At 52.6% G+C, this 24,434-nt stretch overlaps 1 protein-coding gene across 1 annotated transcript in view; it reads right to left on the bottom strand.

Annotated features, from left to right (window-relative positions):
• Nucleotides 1–405: 405 nt before the first annotated feature.
• Nucleotides 406–24,434, bottom strand: part of TSPAN15 (tetraspanin 15) — a 50,444-nt gene continuing 26,415 nt past the window's right edge. Inside the window, exons 2-8 of the mRNA XM_077894807.1 lie at nucleotides 22,505–22,690; nucleotides 21,130–21,204; nucleotides 11,360–11,455; nucleotides 8,759–8,875; nucleotides 3,499–3,546; nucleotides 1,755–1,871; nucleotides 406–1,225 (exon numbers count right to left, since the gene is read on the bottom strand). Coding sequence (XP_077750933.1) covers nucleotides 1,076–1,225; nucleotides 1,755–1,871; nucleotides 3,499–3,546; nucleotides 8,759–8,875; nucleotides 11,360–11,455; nucleotides 21,130–21,204; nucleotides 22,505–22,690 — 789 coding nt within the window. The 3' untranslated portion in view covers nucleotides 406–1,075. The remainder of the gene's footprint in view (nucleotides 1,226–1,754; nucleotides 1,872–3,498; nucleotides 3,547–8,758; nucleotides 8,876–11,359; nucleotides 11,456–21,129; nucleotides 21,205–22,504; nucleotides 22,691–24,434) is intronic.

The raw sequence follows: 24,434 nt of genomic DNA, 5'->3' as shown, positions 1-24,434 counted from the left end.
TGCAGCTCCTCGCCAGACCCCTGACTTTCCTAGTTCCCACCTGCCTGGCTTCCCGGAGGAAGAGGAGCCTCTTGCCAGGAGTGGTTTTGCCTCAGTTTCCCAGCATGGTCATCTCTGCCTCCCCCCACAGGCAGATCCCTAGCAGGAAGGCCAGGCAGGGGAGGCCCCAGGCCCAGCCCACAAGCACAGCTGGGAAAAGCCATTCCTGTAAGAAGGCTCGGAAGATTGGGACAGGCCATCCCAAACCCAGAGCGGCTGTCTCCAGGCAGCTGCTAATCCCCCAGGGCCACAGGGTCACTAACTTTCCCAGAGCTTGGCCCCAGAGTGCCCCCTTCAGTCCTTGTTTCCAGGCCCAAGCGGAGGACTTCCCCACCCCCTCCTGACCCAAACAGCACAAATGAAACATTAAAAAAAAAAAATCACATCTTTATTGTTTGATTAATAAATGGGCTTGGAGGGGCAAGAGTGGGGCATGTGGGCAACACCCAGCTCTGATTAGTCAGAAACTCCTGTTAACTGTGTACAAAATGAATGTTACAAAAATCACGTAAAAAACGGGGTCAGCAAAGCAGCAGCCTTGGGGAGGGCTCAAGGCCCCTGGGAGGCTGTGAAATGCGCCCAATCTGGCCTCTGGGTCGTGGCCGAGGGACTCCAGGGACCCTGGGGCCCACACACCTGCCACCACACGTGCTCTCCTCCGTGCTCACCTTTTACTACAAGATTGCCCTCACGGGGGCCGAAACACCACAGGCCACGGCACTGCCAGAAACCAGATGGGCCCTGAGCTGAGCGCTCGGCACCCCCTTCCCGGGGGCCCAGGCCTGCTGAAGGGGCGTCCTTGCTCCCCACGCCCAGGAGGCCGGGCAGGTGCAGGACCCGGCCCCGGGGAGGGCCTCGGCTCCCCCGAGAGGCAGCGGCCGCGGGAGGCCTGAGCAGGCCCCCCAAACTCGGCTGGGGCTTTGGTCAGTGCCCAGTGTGGGGAGAGGACCCACAGTCCCGTCCAGCCACCGTGATGTGGCCCGAGCGGTGCTGTCGCGGCACGGTCCTGCCCGAGCTGCTGGCCCAGACGGGGGCGCTAGTTGGGGTAGCACATGCAGCATCCTGTGCCTGCCGCCTCCACGCTGGGCTTGGTGCCAGGCCCCAAGAGCCCGTCGGTGACCGAGTGCTCCATGATGATGTCCTCCACCCGGGTGATGTACAGGAATGTCAGCAGCACCCCCAGGAACTGAGGAGAAAGGGCAGGGTGGGTGCGAGCCTGCTGGGGACCCAGGTGGCTCTCCCTGGCGGCCCCCAGCCCGGGCCCTTCTGTACACGTCCCAGGAAATCCCAGAGACCCTCCCTTGGGAGGAGGCCCCTCCATCCTGGGACTCCTGTCTCCATGACAGCAATGCCGCTCACTGTCTAGGGGACCTTGGGCGAGACACTGAACCTTGCCAAGCCTCAGTTTCCTCCTCTGTGAAATGGGCATGATGATGGTATCTACTCTCAGAATGAAGAAGACCGTGCCTGTGAAGCACTTGGAAGAGCTTCACAAGCAAACCTCTTGCCAGTTGCCCTCTCTTGCCAGCCCTCCCGCCCTCCCGCCCTCCACCCCTCCCACGGTGAGCCCAGATGGTACAAGAGCCTTCTTCACCCCACCCCTTTGTACCTCTTCTGCTCTCTGTAATCCCCAAGCCACACTCTGAACCGGCACCCTGCCCACCATTCCACTTCCAGCTCCCCTCCCTGGGTGAGGGGAGGGGAGACCAGCCCACCTGGGGGAGCAGGATGCCCAGCAGGAGGCCTGCCATGATGGTGTAGTTGTCCATGAACCAGATGAGCACGGCGTTGGTGCAGCCCCGCACGTAGATGACGTCCTGCACGCTGAGGCGCTGCACGAGGAGGAGCCTGGCTGACACCTCGCCTCGCAGAGCCCCGGTGCCAACTCTGCTGCTCACTCGAGGTCCAGGCAAGGCCCTCCACCTCCCTGAGCCTCCAGTGTCTCACATGCTATAGGAGCAGGTGGCTCTAGACCATTGGGTCTCCGCGGGCAGTACTGTTCCCTAGAGAGCACTAAGGACAGGCTGGTGGCACTTCTGGTTGTCACAGCAGTTGGGCTTGGGGACTTGAGGGACCGTGGAGCTAAGGGCAATCCTACTTCACAGGCAACTGCCCTGTCTACCTGCCTACCTGCCCCCTGGGGGCACCTAGACGGCTGAAAACCCATCTAGAATTAGCTGAACCAAAAGGCCAACTCCAGGGACTTATAAAAACCAAAGTGTTTTCTGCGTGGTTTTCCCGTGCACAAAAACACGGCACACACACATATCTACTGCATATAACTTTGCAGAAATACTACTAAATTAAAGAATGTAAATTAAAGAATGATTATATTGCAGTTTGCTTGGAATTTTATCAACAATTGTCCACCATTTTTAAAGACTATGTCCATGGCAAAAATAATACCCATGAGGGAGGCAAACCATAAACGACTCCTAACTCTAGGAAACAAACTGAGGGTTACTGGAGGGGGGATGAGGTAACTGGGTGATGGGTACATGATGGAATGAGCACCAGGTATTCTTTGCAACTGATGAGTCACTGAACTCTACCTCTGGAACTAATGATACCCTATATGTTAATTAATTGAATTTGAATAAAAAATTTTTTTAAATAATGCCCATGGTATTCATGTTGTCAACACAACTCCCCCCCTCCCAACCCCAGCCAACCAGGTGTCAGCTACATCTTGTGGTACAAACACCTAACTGCTTCGATGTGTCTCCTGTTGCATCTAATGCCTGAGCATTTCCACATGAAATGTTATATGATTGTAAATTGTTCTATTTCTCTTTCTACTTCAGCTCTGTCACTTGTTCTGAAGTTAGGTGTGTGGGTAGATTATATTGTCTGTGAATTTCATTTCGAGATATCACTAAGGCATTACTAGATGATCATTATAAAACCTGGCCATTGGGTCTGATGGCTTGAGAACCCCCGCCAGTCTATGGCTCTCCAACCAGAATGTGTGTCAGAAGCACCTGCTGGGCTCCACCCCCCAAAACGTGCATTTCTAATATGTTCCCAGGGTTGCTGTCACTGTTGGTCCAGGGGCCTCACTTTGAGACTCAAAACTCACAGGCATCTCAAGTCATCATGATTTTTAGCTCCCTTCTCAGCATCACCCTAGCGTCACTCCTAGCCCAGCAGAGCCCCAAGGCAAGCTGGTGTGGGCACAGCTGGGCACACAGGCATGCTGGGGGCACCAGCAAGGGCTTGGTGGCCTCACACAGAGAAGCCCTCGTAGGTGCTCAGCAAATGCAGGCGGGCAGGCTCTCCCAGCCTGGGGGACTCTTGGCTCCCTGAGTCCTTCGGTGTCTGGGCACAGTTGGAAAACTCTGGCAGTCCCTGACTCCTGTTCCGAGCCAGGGGCCCCACCCCAGAGAATCCCGCCCATCACTCTGGTGATGGGACAGGAAGAGCGACCCTTCTCAAGGAAAGAGATTTCAAAGACATTACCTCCTTGTCAATAGTTCTGTAGCCGCACATGGTGTTGATCACTTCTGTCTGAAACAAAAATGTGTATTAGCTGCCGCCTTACACAGGGCTTCCCATGAAGGACTAGTATTCCCCCCTTTTTCCTGACGTAAGAATTGGGGCACAGAGTGGCACTGCCAGTATGGATGGAGCTGAGACTCCCACCCAGGCAGTCTGGCTGGAGTCTGCATCTTAACCTCCCTCCCCCAGCACCCCCCTCCTCACCTAAAAAATGCCCAGGAGGAAAGATGGGGAGGCTAGGTCTGTGGCATTTGGGTGGGAGGACCACTCCTGCACCAGCAGCAGCCCAGGACCCCAGAGAAAAGCGCGCTGTCCCAGGCTCCCCCGCTGCAGGCGCCCCAGGGCCGGGGCTCTGCTGACAGGGTGATGCACAGTCTCAGAGGTCGGGGCCCGGCTGTTCTTGCTCCGCTGGCTCTTATGAAGGAAAACCCCAGACCACAGCCGGGCCCCCAGCCAGCTGTGGTTTCCCTGAGGACAAGGCCGGGGCCTCCGACCACACTTCCCGCCCCGGCAGACTGCCATCCTACTGGTCCAAGTGCCACCCATAGCCTTCCTGGGAAGAGCTGCTCTCAGGAGCGCCCGGCTGCTGCCTGCCCTCGGTGCGGGGAAAGCTGTGGTCGGCCCTGGACGCCCTGGACGCCGTCAAATCCCTTCCCAGCAGGCCTAAGTCGGGGGCGGGGGGCAGGGGATGGTACTTCCCCTCACTGTCCATGCCCTGTATGGTCTCCCCCTCCTCCTACAAAGTGAGAGGAAGCTAGATGCCCCAGTCCCACCCTCCCACATGCAACTGGAAGCCGCTGTGGGGTGGGTGCCCCGGGTGCCAGCAGCGATGCAGGAGCAGCAGAGTGGCCAGCGCGGCCTCTGGTATCATGTTGCCTGCTCTGGATCCTGCTCTGCTACTCAGGAGCTCAGTGGCCAATCCCAGATGTGCTGTCCCAGGACACTAGATAAGTATTTGTTGAATGAATGAAAGAATGAATGAATGAATGAATGAATGAATGAATGAATTCCTTGGCCTCTTCCTAAAGCAGTGGTGCTCAGCGAACCCACATCATGGGGCTGTCTTGAACATACAGTGAGATATACTCATCGAGGCCTTATCTCAGGGCTGGACACAGAGGAACACAGGGGCGCCGGCTGGAGGGACTCTGGACATGATCCTGGCCCCTGGAGGGCAAGGAAGGCGGTCTACTCTCCTTCCAAAAGAGTGAGTTGGACCTCAGGCCTCAGCTCAGTTGTCAGGACCTGGCTTGCGGGCAAAACAAACTCCCTCAGTCTAGACTGTGCCCCAGGTAGACCCAAATACACCCAGCATCCGCTTAACATGGGCCGACTTTTGTGACTCCTCTAGGTGGTGAACCCGACCCCCACGGAGAGGGTCAGGCCTGGGAAGCAGGTGCATGACAGCAGGACGGGAACGGTGTTTTCTACCTTTCGTGTTTGTTCTTTCAGTCGTTCCCTGAACAAATATTAACCGAACACCTGTTATGTGCCAATCACTGTTCTAGGTGTTGGGAATGTAGGGGAACGAAGAATGTCTTTGCCTTCATGGAACTGACATTCTAGAAAGGGAAACACACAATGAACCTAATAAGTGAGTCAACCACATGGTACATAGAAGGAGACAAGAGTAACTACTCTGCACTGTGCTTCCAGGTCTGGGGACAGAGCCCCAGGTGGGTTCTCCTTAGAAAAGAGGGTGTTCCTCTTGCCTTCAGGGAGCAGACGTGCAGCTGGCAGAGGCCTCCTTGCCACCGCCCAGAGCCCGGACCCCTCCTCCGGACTCGCCTCCCCTTCCAGGAGAGTCCCCTCTAAGGAGGGCGGGACGAGGCATCCATGCTCTTTCCTAAAGGTAAAGCCTGCTTAGGTTTGATCACAGAACCGCTCTTCTCCAGAGGCTCTGCTGATGGTGCACAGGTCCTGAGAGCCGCTCTGCAGTGGCCTCTTCCACCTGGGACAGGGCCATGGACAGGCGGTCAGGAAGGGGACTCCCAAGCATCCCAAAGCCGGACATGGCAAAGTTCACAAGGGTTCTTCATGTGTGCTTCCTCTCACTCCGGCACAGGCCTGATGAGCTGGGTTGTCTGAGGTCTGAGAAGCCAGGGGGAAGGGAAAGAGAGGTCTGCAGGGACAGGCCCCCAAAGGGTAACCAAAAATGAGAGGGTGGATAGCTCTAAAAATTGGACACAAGAGCTCAACAGGCATGGCTGTCAGAGGCCGTTCAATGTAGAGGCAAACTGCCCTCCACACCAGCGAGTCTTGGGGACATCCTGCAGGATAAGCACATTTCACAAGCCTGTGTGAACTCTGTTGCTTCAAATCCTCTGCAGGAGACGAGCAGAGACATTCCTTTTAAAGCTGAGAGCTAGGGGGAAAAGTGACTTTCCCTGAAGAACGGGTTTGCTTTCTTCTGTTGAACAGTAGCAACGTAACCGACCATGTGTCCCCTTTTCCTCTGGCTGCCAGGAAGCTCTAAACCACCAAGCACAAGGCTCTATTTCTAATTTTTTTTTATTTTTTTTCTCTTGTGTGTTCATTCAGATCTGTGGCTAAATGAAAAGAGTGTACAATAAATAGATTGGTATACAAATTCACGCACAGATTCACAAAGGGAGGAAACACCCTCTTTTCTAAGGAGAACCCACGGTGGTTTTGTAGTACAGGACCACAGGTACCCCAGTAGGTGAGCATCGCGTCTCCACCTCGGGTTCCCACCCAGATGCCGGCTCTATAGTCCATTTCTCTGCGGGTGGCATCCGTGTTGATACTCCCCGCCTGGACTTGTCTCCCAAACACCCTAGATCCAAGTGCCTCTTTGACATCACACACAGTCTACCTGTCCACACTGAGCTCATCCCTGCTGTCCTCCCCTTTCAGGCAGTGGCAGCCCCATGTTTCCTTGTGGCTCAGGCCAAAATCTGGGAGCCCTCCTTGATTTCTCTTTCTCCTACTTCCCGCATCTGATCCGTCGGCAAATCCTGTTGCCTTATATATAAAACAGAGCCAGAATCTGACCAAGTTTTACTACCTCTGCTAAAGCCTCTGTCTTCTCTGGCCTGATGCGATGGACTTCCAGGAGCTTCCTGGACCCCCCGCAATGGTGGGAGCACATTCAGCAGGAGACTTGGCTGCCAGTCTCCTGTGGTGATTGTCACATGCGGTTAATTTTATGTGTCAACTAACCTGGGCCTTGGGGTGCCTAGATATTTAGTCAAACATTATTCTGGGTATTTCTGCGAAGGTGTCTTTCAATGAGATTGACATTTGAATCAGTAGACTGAGTTAGGCAGATGGTTCTCCCTATAGTGGGTGGGCCTCACCCAATCAGTGGAAGGTCTGAATAGAACAAAAGGGCTGTCCGTCCCCTAGGGAATCCTTCCTTTCTTGCTGCCTGCCTGATGCAGACCTGAGCTGCCACACTGGCTCTTCCTGGCTCTTGAACCTGCCAGCCACATCTGCTCTCCTGGTTCTCGGGCTGTTGTACCCAGCCTGGAACTAAACCCCTGGCCCTCCTCGATGCCCAGCTTGCTGACTCAACCTGCAGATCTTGCTTGCCAACCAGAATCTCAGGGCCTGCTTCCCTGACAGCCTGGGACCTGTGACACATGGACCGCTGCAGACTCCCCATGTCCACCTCTGGCCCCCACAGCAGTCAGAGGGACCCTGGTAAAGCCTGAGTCAGATCCACCACCGCTCAGCTACTAAAGCCCTTCAATGGACTCCTCACCACTCATGGGAATACCAAAGTCCTGACCATGGCCTTCAGGAACCCGTCATCTCCCTGACTTCATCTGCTACTGTTCTCCGTGACGCCCGCTCTGCTCCAGCCACATTGGTCTCTGTGCTTTTTCTCAAATGCACCAGGGCAATTCCCACCTGAGGGCCTTTGCACTTGCTGTTCCCTTTGCCAGGAATGTCCATCCCCCAGATATGCATGGCCCACTCCTTCACTTCCTTCGGGGTTTTACTGAGAACCTACTTTTTCGGTATCTAAAATTGCAATCCTCCACCCCCCTGCTTTATTTTTCTCCTTAACATTTACCACCTTCAAGCATACTGCCTCTCACTCGTGTATTTTGTCAGTCTTCCTGACTAGAACACCAGTTCCATGCAGGCAGAGAGTTTTCCAGGTGTTTTCTGTACGTACCCCCAGAACCTAGAATCACATCTGGCATGGATGGCCTCGATGAATATCTGTTGAATGAATGAATACATGTAGGCTTGGAGAGCTTGACATGGACATTCAGGTGCCACTGTCCTAGGGGCTGAAGTTCAGGATCACACCCCACAGGCTTCTCTGAAAACGCCAGGCTCTTACCCAGCACTCCCCCTTCCCAGAAAGTTATCCTAAAATGGCAGCTAAAATTTCTAAACAAATCTTCCCTCCTGGTCCAGGCTTTTTTAGGGCTTGTGCACTTGGCACCGGCTCCCTGACTCATGGCCGAGGCCTGCACCCCCACTGGCAGCTGCGTGGTTTACAGAATCCAGGAGTGGGCACAGAAGGGTAGAGATGTTCGAAAAGAAATTTTCCATGACTCTTCAGGGCATGAGTAATTGCAAAGCTCGCCACCTCATTCCAATCCAGAGATGAGGCAGTTTTTGGACACATGAGTCCAACAACACAGAGGTCTGACGAAGCCACTCATCAGTAAGTGGGGACTCCGTGGGACAGCCCCCCAAGTGGTCATGGAGGTGAAGAGCTGAGTGGGGATCCTGCTGGGGAGAGGCAGGGCTGGCATGTACATCGCCAGACCCCTTCCCAGGTGCCCTCCAGCGAAGGCTGCGAGCCGGCCACCCTGCTAAGCTCCCTCTGGCCTGGACCCTCTCCATGCCTCACCCGACCCAGGTAGGAGTCCAGAGCCCGGGTGCCACGATGGTGGCCTACATTTCATCCCAGCCCCGCCAACCCTGGGCGAGGCAGGCACCTGACGCTCTGGTGTCTCCACTTCTTCATCTGTGCGGGGGGCAAAGCAACAGGCCCCACCCCACGGTGCTGTGGAAGGAGCTGAATGTGTGATGCTGCTGGAGAGCCCAGGACGGGCCTGCGCGTGGCAAGTGTTCAAAGACCATTAATGGCCACTCCTGGCAAAGCCGGCCTTCCCCGCCCGCACCCCCGCCCCCACATGTAGCCCTTCCCACGGCCTGAGTCTCCAGGGCCACCGCCTCCTGCCCCCCCATCCCACTTCCCGATGGGCCGGGTGGCCCCAGGAGCGGCAGGTACCGTGTTTCTGACGCAGCAGGTGTAGGGCACCCCGCAGGCCAGGGGTCCGGGGGCGTTGCAGTCGTGGTACTGGTTTTTGCTCCAATCCCGGTAGTCTTCCCCACCACAGCACTTAAACTGAGAGGAAGGCAAGTGGGGAGAGGGCTGCTGTCACCATGGGGTCCCAGGCCCACGCCAGGAAGGGGCTCCACCGGGACACCCTGGGGTTTACGCTCGGGTCACCCGGGGGCAGGGGGGCCCCCAAGGCTGCAGGTGTCAGATACTCCTGTGCTTCCTGGCCCAGCTGCCTGGGAGGTAATGAGCACCCTGTCACTGGAGAGGCGTGCAAGCCAAGGCTGGGCAGCCTCTTGGGCAGGGGGCAGCTACCAGCAGGACTAGATACTGGAGGGAAAGTCTCCCTTGATGCCTCCATCTCCACGTCCCAGGGCAGAGGCTCAACCCTCGAAGGTCTCAGAGGGAAGGAGTCTATGGATGCCCCCACAGCCCAGGAGGCATCCCCAGGGGCCCCTAGCACCCCCTGCCCCTGCCCCCAGCCCAGCTCTGTCTATCAGCCCTTAGCAAAGGGGCACGCACCCTCCTCACGTCCTGCCTCGGGGTCAGGGCCAAAGGGGCAGCAAGGTGGGCCTCATTCCCCCCTTAGCTTAGCTTCTCCCCACGCTGCCCCTCTGCCCAGGGAAGCAGTGACTCCATTGAGAGGTGGGTGTGTGCCAGTCGTGCTTGTGGGCACTGTGCTGGGGAGTCAGCGAGTAACTGCTGCATGGAAAGGCCAGTGGGTAATGCTGTGTGCCAGGGGCGCAGGAAAGGGGAGAAGGGAGCTGGGGGGGCAGCTGTATGTTGGGAGGTCAGGAGAGGCCCCCCTGAAGAGATGACATTTAATCTGAAACACGAATAGCAGGAAAAAGCCAGGCAACAGTGCACAGGCCCCGCATAGGATGAGTGAGCTGTGCGTTGGTGGCAGGCACGGAGGCCAGGGTGTCTGGAGCGGGGCGAGCAGGAGGGGAGGGATGAGGTGGGGCGGCCGGCCTAGGCCACACCATGCCAAAGTCTAGCCGGTCAGAATGGGTGGGGAGCTGGGATCATATTCTGTGATGGGGGGGGTCACTGGAGGGTTAGCTAGGGGAGTGAGAGGGTCAGAGGTCCCTGCAGAAACACAGAGCCCTTCAGGCTGTCAGCTTCTGAGACCTGGAAGCTCCCGCCCCCCGCCCCCCAGCCCAGCTGGGTGCAGTTCCAAGGGCATTGGCTTTGCAGTCCATTCAATTCCTCATGCTACCATCCGTCGCCATGTGACTCTGGGCAAGTCGACCAGCCTCTCTGGGCTTCACGGCCTCATCTGCAAAGCAGGAGGAGCACTGCCAGCTTTGCACAGCTGAGCCGAGGATTACCAAGTCAGGCCACGCATGATGCACTCAGCCTGGGGCTTGGCACCAAGCATGAGTCACCCCCCATCCCACCCCAGGAGAAATGAAATCCCAAGCCACTGGAAGGCCGGTTCCAATAAAAACATCACATTTCACCCGATGGCCAGAGCTGGCCGACACACCCCTGGCAGACAGGGGCCTCCCGGAGGCTGCACCTGTTGTGACTACAGCGAGGACCTGAGCCAAGGGAGTGGCCACCACGGGTGGCCCTGGGCGCGGTGAGGTTTGGTTCTCACTGAGGGCTAGCACGGGAACCAGGCCAGCCGAAGCCCCCAAAGCCATGTCCCAGGAAGCACTGTCAGGGCCGAGTGGGCCCACGGCCCTCACCTTCTGCTTGCCACCCCTAGAACGCGGCAGCGGTACTCAGGACAGGTCTTCCCTGTCACTGTTCTAAGGTGCCTGGCACTGCTCTAAGGACTTCCACGTTGAGTCAAGGCAATGTCACAACGACATCAAGACATCAAGAGGAAGGGACCACCTGTACCCCCCGCTGCAGTTGAGAACCTGAGGCTCAGGACTAAGTGAGATCGATGTGTAGACGCCATCCCGGGCAGTGCTGGCCTGCCACTGCTATTATTATAACACCAACAGACATGGGTGGACCTTAGTGGGGAGGGTCAGTGTCCCCAAATGATAATCACTGTATTCAAAAAATGCTATGGAGGAAAAGGAGAAGTCGTGTTTTGTTCCTCTATGCAGGGGGAAGCGGAATCAGGAAAGAGTGCTCTCTACCTCAGGGCTGTCCCTGACTTGGCAGGGAGTGAGCTCCCTGTCACTGAAGAGATTCAGCAGAACGGTGTCTGAACTGAGCACCTTGGAGGTCTTTCCCACCCCAAGTAAGAAGTATCTCTGCCCCTTGGAGAAGGGTACCCTGGGATCCTGCAAAGTGGCTTGTGGCTAGAGCTGATATTCTTTTTTTTTTTTGGATGGGGGAATAGCTAAGTAACTAAAGAGGGACACAGACGGTAAGGATATTCTGGGCAGAAGAGTGGTTAAGAAGGTCAGGCCCCGGCCTTCACACCCATCCACGGCCCGCTATTGCCTCCCAACTTGGCCAGCCACTTGCTTTGGGAATGGATAAGCCACTGCTCCCTCACCCTCACCCTCGCCCTCTTGAGCAGTGTCCCGAGCCAGGGGCAAAGGGCTCGGCAGGTGCACCTCTGACCCACGGCACCTAGCTCACCTCCTTCTGAACAAAGTCCATGATGTTTTTGAAGTCCAGATCATCGTAGTAGTTCTCGATTCCTCTTCGAATGTTGTCATTCAGAAGGTCGATGGTCTATTTTGAATGGAGACATTACAAAAAAACCCAGGCCACACCCCACCCCCTCAAAGTCCAACCCAAGATCTCCCAGAACTCGGGCCTGGAACAGGGTGCCCACATGGCCAAGTAGCCCCCACCCCACCTGCAGGAACACCCCACCGCCTCCCTGCCCACACACCCTCTCCCCGCCCCGGTGCCCCTCTGAGGCCTGGGTCCCTTTGCCATGTCTGAGCAGGAGTGATTCACCCCCTTTCCTATACAGATCAGAGAGCCCAGGCCCCAAGAGATGGCACCCGGCCAGAACTGGGCAGATTCCGGCCTGGTGCCCTTTCCTCCGCCCAGAGACAGGCCCCAGCTGAGTCTCTGTGCTCCAGACCCCTCTGCGCTCTTCTCTGCCCGAGCTCTTGTGCTACGGATAAGGACACTGAGGCCCAGAGAGGGCGGCTGACTCTCCTGGGGCCCAGAGCAGGCTGGGGGGGGGGGGGTGTCTGGCCAGGACTGGGAATCAGCTCTCCTGATTACCCCATGGGCCACGCTTCATCGCTGCAGGGCCCAGGCCAGGCCCCCCTCCGAGCTCGGGCGGGGCCCAGCCCCATGGGGAGCAGCGCTGGCACATCGCCCTCTCCCGGTCACGCTGGGCCTTCTGGATCAACAGCCCGGCTGTTGTGCTGAAATCCAGGAGCACAAAAGGCCCCACAGCGGGAAGGGGCGGGGGCGGGAGTGTGGGCGGCCCAACCCCACACTCTGAGCCACAATCAGGGCTTTCAGAGCAGGGAGGCCCTCGGATCACCAGAGATTGTGCTGGCACAAAGGGGGCATTCTTGGCTCTGGAGCCAGACGATCCCCTGGGGAGGCGCCTGCAGGCGCTGCTGGGCAAACAGGGCCCTGGGTCCCAGGCCTGGTCCTGCCACTGCAGGCTCCACCCCAGCTATTTGCCCTCTCTGAGCCTCAGTTTCTCACTTGTGAACCACACCTGCAGGCCTATCCTTGAAATAACCTCCGGCTATGAGGATCAGACTAGGCTGAGAAGGACCATCAAGCCTCATGGTCAAGAACATTTCCAGCAGCCACCCGGGCCTCAGATGTCCAAGCCTTTACTTCCTCACCTGCCAGGTGGAAGCCTCTACTTCTTTAGCATCCAAGCCTCTACTTTAGCATCCAAGCCTCTACTTCCTCACCTGCCAGGTGGAGAGGACAACCTCTACCTCGTAGGGATTTGAGTCTAGATAGACTAAAGCTACAAATGTGCTCAGCAAGGTGCCAGGCACATAGTAGGCCATGGTATTATTATAGGTCTTTCTCTCCTTTTCCAGGAGGCACACACCCTATAGCATTGCATCATGAGTGGAAACGGCTAATCCCAAGGTTCAATTTGGGGTAATCTCCCCCAAATCACGTCCAGTATCAGGAAGAGGGGGACAGTGTATCAGCTGCTTCCTTCCCAACACTCACAGTGCTCACAGTCAAGGCAACAAAGGAAACCAGCTCAGGGAAATCTGTCTCCGTGGCCAGGAGAAAACCTTCTGCTCAGGAAGATCAGCCACTCAGAGGTGGACAGGGGAGCCAAGAACCTAACAGCAGCCCCGGGGGGCAGAGGGTAGGCCCTGTCACGTGTGAAAGACCATGCACACACTTGCTGGCCTCAGTCCTATATTGACCCCAGGGCAGGGGCTTGCTGGTCACATAACCTGAGCAGAGCAGGGACCCCATGGCCTCAGGGCCACCCTTCTCAGAGGCCCCCAGGTCATGAAACTTTTCCAATCTGGGGTTCCTGCTCCTCCAGGGGATGAAGGGACAGGCCAGCCAGCTGGGGCATGGTTGGAGGCACCTAAGAAACAAGATGCTAGGGTGGGGTCAGTCCACTCCCCAGGACAGGGCAAGGGAATGAGCTCATGGCACTGAATGGTATGGGAGGGGGTCATCAGCTGAGCACAGGTGCAGGGGGGTGATCCAGGAGCACACGCATAGGGCTGTGTCAACTTCTTGCAGTCCACTCTCAGGGCCCTGCAGACACAGTCCTGGTCTTCCATGTCCCTCTGCACCCCAGCCCAATGGTCACCTCTCAGCCCCTCCCCTGGGTCACATATTGTTTGGACTCCCCCAGGCCTGGAGATAAGGAGTCAGGGAATGAGGGCAGGAGGCCAGGGCAGGGTCAGCAGAGGGGATCCCCAGTGGCCTGATGGGGAAAGGCTCTTCCTCCCTCTTCAGTAAGCAGCTCTGACCTTTCTCTCCAAACTTACTCAGTCTCTGGGTACTTTCCAAACATGCTAAGCCCAAAAAAGGCCTCTGTGACAATCAGGCCTTCCATCTGGTAAGCTGAGCTGGGCCCCCACAGGGAAGGGAGGCCCCGCTGGAGGCCCCTCGAAACGGGCAGGAGGAACAGATGGTCCCAGGCTGCGTGGACAGCAGCTGCCCCCGGCCCCTCGGGGACCTCTTTGGATCATGCTGGCTCTTGTGCTCTTTTGTGTGTGCACTGCCTTTGGCACCATGCATGTGCGTGTGTGTGTGTGTGTGTGTGTGTGTGTGTGTGTGTGTGTGAGGGGGGTATATACCAGAGATGTAAGGATACTTCAACGGTCCTTTTGCCATGATAAGGCTGCAGATGAACGAGTGAGACAAGCTGGTTGCATGGCTCATGAATTTAACTGTCAAGTGCTCTGCTGTGTTCAGCTACGTTCTGCGGGACTGGGGGAGCCACTCTGAGGATGTGTTTTGTGGACCCCAGCAGGGAATCCTGACTCCTCTGCTGCTCTCAGAGACCAAGCACCCAGTGCCCGCCCCCCACCCCCAGCCCCCCAATCCAGCTCACAGCAGCAAAAGCAGCTCCAACTAGGGCGAGAAAACCCACCTCGCATGCAAGGCTGGTGTGGCCTCAGGGGCCACAAGGCCTGGGCTAAACCAGGCAAAGAGTAAGCAAACATCAAAGGCCACAGGATTTTCAGAGCACATTGTTTAAACCACCAGAAGCAAGCTACAAAGAGCTGTCCTTTCTAGTTTGTTCTTTTAAATCTAGTTTTAAAGCTATCCAAAGCCTCCACAGCAGGGCTTCCAGTAAAGGTGCTCAATGTTTTTAAGTGACGGAGGAATCAAGGGGGTGGGGTAGGTGGCCAGGCTGGGAGGCTGAGGAGCAGGGGGAGGAGAGGGGGGTGGAAGGGCAGCAGGGGGAACCTCCCTCTTGGCCTCCCTGGAAGGAGCTTCCGGGGCTTTCCCCCTGAGACCCAGGCTGCAGAGGCCCGGCTGTCAGCAGCCCCGCTGACACTAATACCAATCAGCCCAGTTCTCACGGTGTACAGGGGGTGCTTGGCCTAGGACTTCCTTCCTTCCCTTGCACGTGAACCAAACAAGCATCTCTGGGCTTCCCTCAGTGCCCCAGACTGTGGGGATGGGTCCTATTGCCTCCAGTACCGAGACGGACTCAATCTAACAACCAAGGCCTAAAGAGAACCCAGGGAGCAAGAAAAAAGGAAGAGAGAAAGCTACAAGGTTCTTTGGAATATTTGCTAGACCCTTCCTCCAACCTGGCCGCAAGTCACAGATTTAATCCTGGCGGGGAGAAGAGGTCTGCTTCAGCTTCGCAGGTACCTGGGGCTCCAGCTCTCACTCCCACATGCTGTCCATGGTGGAGCACACGAGCTGGGAGAGGCTGCCCAGATCTCAGTGCAAAACCTCCTCTACTTTGCTGCATTGAGTGGCAGGATATATGTGTGTCCTGTGCTCCACTGAAGGGGCCACAGTGTCATCTTTTTCCTATCTCTGGCTTCAAGGATATGTCCAGAACCATCTAGTGCCAGGCTGGGTGCTGTCCACTGTTCCCTGGTTCCATGTTGGGGGATCAGCAACCTCTGATCAAGGCCAGGAAAGAGACCACTCCTCACCCTTGCCTTGGCAGTAGAGGAAAGATAGAGGCCAGGAGGCCAGGGCTGGGGTACAAATGTACCAGCTACAGCCTAACACCCTCTGGGTGTCCCGCTCAGCTCTGCCTAACTGGGAACACATGGGCAGGAGCTGCCCTCCCCCAACACCCCTGGTACCCCCAAGAGAGGCCCCAGAACAAGCTGGAGAGTACTGGTCAGTCAAGGTGAGACCCAGACAGTTGTGGAAGTCACTCAGGTTCACCTCGTACCATCAGGACACTGCCCTTCTGATGCCCGGGCCCTTGGGGCTCCATGGCGGGCTCCCCAGAGCACAGCCAGTAGACTCCCTACAAATAGAGAAGCCACTTGAGTCTGACCATTGAGTCAGGCCTCCTAGCAGAAACCTTGCCAAGGGTCAGGGATGGAGAATCTCTTCTTTATGTCCAGGCACCTGTTGATGTTTTGCTGCCAGCGGTGGCCATGGCCAGTGCCCCTTCCTGAGAACCGAGCATGAGGTCATTAGCCTAATTTGTCCTCATCTGACACCACGAGTGGATTTGTAGACTTAACAGGTAGCCTATGGGGCCACCCCTGTTATAGTATGGCTCAGAGAAATGCTTCTCCTCCTCTTGGCAAGGAGGAAATGGAACTGGGAACTCACCTCCCCCTGGCAGCTGACCTTCATTACCTCCCGCCTTTTCTCTCCACGCTGCCCCTTCCTGCTGCCATCAACAGCCAGGCTGCTCCCCTAGCCTCAGCATTGGCCAGTCTTATAGTTTGCATTAGAGTTGGAAAGGACATTATTTTTCCTTATATGGTATTTTCCTCCATGATTATAAGGAAATGAAAATTGGAGAGCTAAGGAAAAAAATATCAAAAAGAAAATAAAAAGCACAGCCTGGGTGGCTCAGCAGTTTAGCACTGCTGTCAGCCCAGGGTGTGATCCTGGAGACCCGGGATCGAGTCCCACGTCAGCCTCCCTGCATGGAGCCTGCTTCTCCCTCTGCCTGTCTCTCTCTCTCTCTCTCTCTCTCTGTCTCTTCCAGGCCGATTTTTTTTTTTTTTTTTTTTTTTTTTAGGATAGAGCTGTTACCACATTTATAGTTTTATATATCATTTTCCAGTTATTTTGAATTATGCACCATGGACATATGAGAACATGGCTTCCATGTTCTCATGGAAAAGCCGAGAGGCCTGATGGTGAGAGTCCTTCCTGGGCTGCACACAGAGATCCTCCCCTGACAGGACCCCATGAGGGGGACACCCCATCCAATCCTCAGGGTTTGGGGTTAATGAGATAATGAGAAATTCTCAGCCCTGACCTCAGCCCACAGCATCCTCCAGTGAAGACTAGAGAGCTGACCACCCCCACTCCACCCACCATGACTACAAGAAGGAGTGGTGGGTGTCCTGGCCCCTACTGACCCAGGGGCACTGGAAAGTGACAAATCAGCCCACCTTTGTGGAAACCAGACTGCTGCTCATTTAGGGGATTGTTCACCAAAACAATCAATGCTGCTGACCAACCTGGGGCTGGGCTCTAGCTAGGAAAGCACTAATCCATAACCTCTGCAAAGCCACAGGCTGGCTGGGAGCCAATGGCTGCCCAGAAATGCGGCCCCATGAACAAATGGAATGAACATCTCTCTCCCCTCAGGCTGCCGAGACATGAACCAATACCCTGACCTTCCAGCTTGGAAAGGATGATCTGAAAGGAGAAAAGGGGAAAAGGGAGGAGAAGGTAGTGACACTAGATTGAAAAGACAGCTACAGGGCTAAGAAAAAAGGAAATAAAAGAATATTTTGAAACAAACAAAAATGGAAACACAACATACCAAAACTTGGGGAATGCAGCAAAAGCGGTTCTCAGAAGGAAGCTTATAGTAATAAATATCTCCTTTAAGAAAAAAAAAAAAAAGAAAAAGAAAAAGAAAAGGACCTCAAATTAAAAAAAATCTCACTTTGCACCTCAAGAAAGCAGAAAAAGAAGAGCCAATTAAGCTCAAAGTTAGTAGAGGGAAGGTAATAACAAAGATCTGAGCAGAAATAAACAAAATAGAGACTAGAAAGACAATAGAAAATATCTGTAAAACTAAGAGTTGATTTTTTTAAAAAATAAATAAAACTGACAATGTTTAGTTAGACTAGGAAAGAGATAATTCTAATAAACAAAAGCAGATATGAAAGAGGAGATGCCATGACCAAAATCTCAGAAATATAAAGGGTCATAAGAAACTATGATGAACAATTATCCACCAACAAACCGGGTAACAAAAAAGAAATAGAGAAATTTCTGGAAACATACAACCTGCAAAGACTGAGTCATGAAGACAGAAAATCTGAACAGAACAATAACAGGTCAAGAGCTAGTAAACTAGTAAAACTCCAGGGCCAGATGGCTTCACTGGTGAATTCTACCAAACATTGAAGGAATAATTAATAGTAATCTTTCTCAAATTCTTCCAAGATATTGAAGAGGAAGAAACACTTCCAAAGTCATTATGAAGCCAGCATTCTTCTGATACCAAAGCCAAATGAGGACACTGTAGGAAAAGAAAATTATAGGCTAATATCTCTGATGAACATCGCTGTAAAAATCCTCAATAAAATATTAGCAGACCAAATTTAACAGCACATTAAAAAGATCATACACCATGATCAAGCAGGATTTATCCCTGGGATGCAAGGATGGTTCAGCATCTGTGAATCAATCAGTGAGATACACCATATTAACAATGAAGGATATAAATCAAACGATCCTTTCAGCAAGTGCAGAAAAAGCATTTGACAAAATTTGGTATACTTTCTGATAAAAATGCTCAACAAATTAGGTATAGAAAGAATGTACCACAACACAACAAAGGTCATACATAATAAGCCCACAGCTGACATCATTCTTAATGGTGAAAAGAGAAAGCTTTTCCTTTAAGATCAAGAAGAGACAAGTGTCCACTCTCGTTACTTCTATGCAACATAGTCCTGGATGTCCTAAGCCAGAGCAAGTAAATTAGGTAAGAAAAAGAACTAAAAGTCACCCAAATTAGAAAGGAAGTAAAATTTTCTGTTTGTATGACATGATCTTATATATAGAAATCTTAAAGACTCCTGGGGTGCCTAGGTGTTTTAGTTGGCTGAGGTTCCGACTCTTGATCTTGGCTCAGGTCTTGATCTCAGGGTTGTGAGTTCAAGCCCCATGTTGGGCTCCATGCTGGCCATGGAGCCTACTTAAAAATGAAAAGGAAAGGAATGATAAAGATCCCAGCAAAACTGTTAAAACTAATAAACGAATTCAGTAAAGTTGCTGAATACAAAAATCAACATACAAAAATCAGTTGCATTTCTACACACCAACCATGAACTATTCAAAAAATAAATTAACAAACCCATTTACGGGATCCCTGGGTGGCGCAGTGGTTTAGCGCCTGTCTTTGGCCCAGGGCGCGATCCTGGAGACCCGGGATTGAATCCCACTTCGGGCTCTCGGTGCATGGAGCCTGCTTCTCCCTCTGCCTATGTCTCTACCTCTCTTTCTCTCTCTCTCTGTGACTATCATTAAAAAAAAAAAACAAAAAAAAACCATTTACTATGGCATCAGATAGAATAAATTATTTAGAGATAAATCTAACCAAAGAAGTGAAGGATCTATATACCGAAAAGCATAAAAACACTGATGAAAGAAATTGAAGACAACACAAATAAATGGAAAGATAGCCCTCATTTACGGACTGGAAGAATTATTACTGAACTATTCATACTATCCAAAGTGATCTGCAGATTTAATACAATACCTATCAAAATTCCAATAGCATTTTTTCACAGAAACAGAAGAAAATCTTAAAATTTGTATGGAACCCAAGAGATTCCAAAAAGCTAAAACAATCTTAAGCACAAAAAACAAAGCTGGAGGCATCACATTTTCTGATTTCAACCTATATTAGAAAACTATAGGGATCCCTGGGTGGCGCAGCGGGTTAGCGCCTGCCTTTGGCCCAGGGCACGATCCTGGAGACCCGGGATTGAATCCCACTTCGGGCTCTCGGTGCATGGAGCCTGCTTCTCCCTCTGCCTATGTCTCTGCCTCTCTCTCTCTCTCTCTCTCTCTCTCTCTGTGATTATCATAAATAAATAAAAAAACTAAAAAAAAAAATAATAAGAAAACTATAGTTATCAAGATAGTGTGGTATTGACCAAAAAAAAAAAACCCCAGACATACAGATCAATAGAACAGGATAGAGAACCTAGAAGTAAACCCAGTCCTACCCACTAATTTTCTATTAAAATGCCAAGAATACATAATGGGAAAATGTATGCTTAAATGGTGCTAGGAAAACTGGATATCCATGTGCAAAAGAATGAATTGGACCATTATCTTACATCATAAACTAAAATCAACTCAAAATGGATAAAAGACATAAACATAAGACCTGAAATCGTAAGACTCTTAAAAGGAAAGCATACAGGGGAAAGAAATCCTAGACATAGGTCATGACAATAATTTTTTCTTTTTTTTTTTATTTATTTACGAGAGAGAGAGAGAGAGAGAGAGGCAGAGACACAGGCAGAGGGAGAAGCAGGCATCATACAGAGAGCCTGACATGGGACTTGATCCAGGGTCTCCAGGATCACGCCCCGGGCTGCAGGCAGCGCTAAACCGCTGCACCACCGGGGCTGCCCCGACAATAATTTTTTCAAACTTGACACCAAAACCACAGGCGATAAAGGTAAAAATAAGCATTATTATCATTACATTAAACTAAAAAGTTTTCGGACAGCAAAGAAACAAAAAAATTAAAAGGCCACTTACAGAACAAGAGAAAATATTTGTAAACTGCATATCTGATAAGAATATCCAAAATGTGTAAGGAAAAAAAATGTAGAAGGAAACTTTACAACTGAATACCAATGACAATGACAACAACAAATAATCTGATTAAAAATGGGCAGAGGGAACTATTAAATAGATATTTTTCCAAAGGAGACATACAGATGGCCAAGAGGGATATGAAAATATGCTCAACATCACTCATCAAATGCAAATCAAAACCACAATGAGATATTACCTAATGCCTATTTGGATGGCTATTACCAAAAAGGTAGGAGATAACAAATATTAGCAAGGAGAAAAGGAAACTTTGGACACTATTGGTGAGAATGTAAATTGGTCCAGCCATTATGGAAAACACTATGAAAGTTCCCCCAAAATTTCAAAATTGAACCATACAGTCAATCCAGCAGTCCTACCTGCGGGAATATATCCAAAGGGTATACTGCAGCATTACTCAGAATAGCCAAGATATGGAAACAACCTAAGTGTCCATGGACAGATGAATGGATAAAGAAATGGAAAAATATATCTGTTTATTTAATATATTTATATATTTTTATTTTTATGTTGTATTTATATATATCTATTACAAACACACACGTGCAATGGAATATTCGCCATAAACAAAGGAAATCCTGCCACTTGTAACAACGTGGATGAATTCTGAGGGCATTGGGCTAAGTGAAATAAGGTAGACAAACCTGGTCCACAAACCTGCCAAGCTCCCTTCTGCCTCAGTGATTCCCTCTGCCTGGACCTTCGTTTCCCCTGAGCCTCATCTGGGAGGTTCCTTTTCATTCCTTCCTCCTTCCCTCATCTGCCCCAGACGCTCACCTGTCACCTCTTCTTGTTCTCTGGTTTACTTGTTCAATGCCCAGCTCCCCAGCAGAATGGACCTTCCACAGGGAATTATCGACCCCGCCCTCTGCACACCCCTAGTTTTCAGCCTAGGGCACACACAGTGGGTGCTCAGCATACGCACGCGGCTGTCGCACGCGCCAGAGGCCCACCTGGTTCCGGAAGATCAAGGCCACCACACCACCAATGAGCTCAATTATGAGGCAAATCCCAAGGATGTACATAAACTGAAAAACAAAATTCAGAGATTCACCTAGAGGGGCAAGAGAAGCGCCATTTGCTCTGAGGTCAAGTATGATAAGGAGGATCGTCTCTGCTGGAGCTCTTACTGGCTCCTGGGCCTTTTGCTCTTTCCTCCTGTGAGGACACAGGATGTGACAGATATTCCCCGGGAAAACCAATCTCTGGGGCCAGTCAGTGGTCAGGAAGAGTGACTCAGCTGTCCAGGCCAGATTGTTACTGAGGTGTGTCCGGGGGGTCTTCAGCAGAGTCTGGGTAGGAAACCCCCCCTCCCAGCACCACCACCGCCACGAGGAGAGCTGGTCCTCACTGCAGCTGACCCAGAGTGGGCAGGCCTGGCCTGATGGGCGGGCTGGGCCAGCATCTCCAGGTCTGCCTGCAGAACCCCTCAGAAGTGGCTTCCCAGAGCCCCCAGAGTGGGTGAGGGGATGTCTGAGGCTTGAAGGATATATACCCCCACCTTTACCCCTTATCATAGGGCAGGCATTGTCCAAACCAAGGCCAGCAACTTCCAGCCTCAGGCAGCACCAATGCTCTGCTTGTGAGGGCTTTGAGGAGCTTCCCACATGAGGGGTGACAGTGAGATCAAACACACATGTGGGTGCAGAGTGAATGGATCTGCCTACCCAGTACCCCCAGCTTTGGGGAGCCATTTCTCACTTCACAGAAAGGAGGTCAGGTGGGGCTGACCCCACCTCCTGATCCCAGACCAGGCAATTGACCCAAGTAGGCCCATCAGAGTCCTGGGACTTGGTCACAGGTTGCCAGTTAAGATTCCCTGGATCAGGAGCTGAAAAGGCCTTGTTGGCTTGAGACTGCTGGGACCACTGCAAAGACAGCGTGAGGACAAAGCCCAGTGTCCAGCCGGGAGGTGGCAAAAGAGAGAGAGCCCAAGGGCACCGTCTAAACCCCAGGTCCCAGTGTGGGTTTGCTGATTACATGAGCCAAAGACTCACCACCAGTGATTTTTGGGTTTGTTTGCTCTCATTTGAGTGTGGTCCCTCCCACTGGCAACTTGAGATCCAGACCAACGCAGGGTTTAAATATAAAGGATTGTATTCAAATCAGCCTCTGCACCAAAAGTGGAGGTGGCTTGATCTCTCCTGGGCCAGCATGAATCAGGTAGGTTGATCCAGAGAACCTTCTAGAAAGTCTGGTTTGAGGCAAGAACTGAAAAAATTGGGCTGCCTAAGGGTCCAGGGCCAGTCTCTCCAGCTCTCCTGGGGACTCCAAGGACCTCCCCCCCCCCCCCCCCCCCCCGCCTACTGGTACATGGGGCCAACTCACCGCTTGGAGAAGGCACAGGTTGTCACGGAGGGAAGCCAGCACGCCAATGAAGGAGACGATGAACATGATGACTCCCAGGAGGATGAGGATGATGGCTGGGGCCAGAAAGGCACTTTCAAGGGTTTTATATTTCTGCCGTTCCACCTCTGCGTAGATCCCTACGGACAGGACCAGGGCTCCGATCAGCTGCAGCAAGAAAGCAGGGAGTGAGAGAGGAGGACTGGCAGTCACTTGCGTTTCCTACAAAGAGTTCATCTGGGAGCTATGGTGCCTGCCTTTGGGGGGCTCACCCCCAGGTGATCATACATGAGGGAACCTGCTCTAGGCTGAACTGTACTCCCCCAAAGTTCATACGCTGCACCCCTAACCCCCGGCACCTCAGAATGTGACTATATTTGGAGACAGAGTCTTTAAAGAGGTAATTAAGTTAAAATGAGGTCATATGGGTGGGTCTTTATCCAGTATGACTGGTGTCCTTATAAGAAGAGATTAGGGCACAGACACACACAGAGGGAAGACCCTGTGAGGACACCGGGAGAAGGAAGCCATCTACAAACCGAAGAGAGAAGCCTCAGGAGAAACCAACTCTGCCAAACCTTAATCCTGGACTTCTAGTCCCCAGAGTCATGAAGAAGTAAATCTCTGTGGTTGAAGCCACAGCATCTGTGGCACTTCGTTAGGGCAGCCCTAGAAAACTGGCACAGACCCTATTTGGAAATGCCCCTTTAGAGGACACTACTGGTGAGTCAGGGGAAATGCCACTGGTTGGAGGGTCTCAGAGGACCTGGGTGTGAGTCCCAGCTCCGCCACTTGCTAACCATGGGCCTCAGACAGGTGTTGGACACAGGTCTACATTGTCATCTGAAAAATGGTATGAAGATGCTTGTTTCTGCCCTGCTCACACCCCAGGTTTTGGCAAGGCATTTGTGAGATAAGGAAAGTGGAAACGCTATAAATCCCAAAGCTTGGGGCCACTGTGATGCCTACTGCACAGGCAGGTCACCCCAAGGACATTTCAGAGCTGCTCAGAGAGACGGGCACTGTGCACAGCGTCCATACGCATGGCATGTATTTGCAGGAGGACCATTGGGAGGGTGGAGAGGTTGGAGCAGGAGGGATTTTGAGGGGATTTTTAAGTTGAATTCCTTGTTAATCAACTTTCCCAACAGTAGAAACATGACTGTTGTAGCACTCCATCGGGAAAAACCAGGCCGCAAAGCCCTAGGAGGGCCCCTCTTTTCTCTCAGTCTAAAACTCTCGTACTAAATTTCCAGGGAGTTTTATCAGTTGACACTACACCCAAGCCTCAGACAAGCCTGGGGCTACACTGCTGCCCTCGGATAGTGCCCTGATTGGCCCCATTTGGCTCATTCTCCACACCAGAGCGACCAGGCAATCCCTAATCAGATCAGGCTGGTTCTCTGTGTACCGAGCATAAAAGCCACAACCCTAATCACAGATGATAGGCCCACACAACCTGAGTTCACCTCTTATTTCCTTCCCCTTCCTCACTTGGCTTTAGCAGCACTGGGCTTCCTACTGCTGGTGGAACACACTAAGTGTGCCACCCCAGGGCCTTTGCACATGCTGTTCTCGCTCCCTAGAATGTTCCTCCTGACATCCACAGGGCTCATTCCTTCACCTCCGTCTTGTCTCTGCTTAATTGCCAGCTGCTTTGTGAGACCTTTCCGGGTCATCTTATCTAAAAGTAGAAAATCCTTCCCCCTGAAACTCTCAGTCCCATTCCCTGTCCTGTTTTTATCCTTTGCACTTACCAGTATTTAACATGCAACCTTTTTTCCTTTACTTTTTCATTTTTTGTCTTCCCCACAGAGACTATACGCTCCATGTCAGGAGGGATTTTCCGATTGCTTTGGGCAGCCCCAGCACCCATTGCAGTCCAGTCATTTAGGAAGTACAATCAGTGCTT

Source organism: Canis aureus, chromosome 4 (assembly GCF_053574225.1).
Source record: "Canis aureus isolate CA01 chromosome 4, VMU_Caureus_v.1.0, whole genome shotgun sequence".
In the NCBI taxonomy this organism is placed as follows: domain Eukaryota; kingdom Metazoa; phylum Chordata; class Mammalia; order Carnivora; family Canidae; genus Canis; species Canis aureus.
This window is presented reverse-complemented; position numbering and strand designations above follow the sequence as displayed.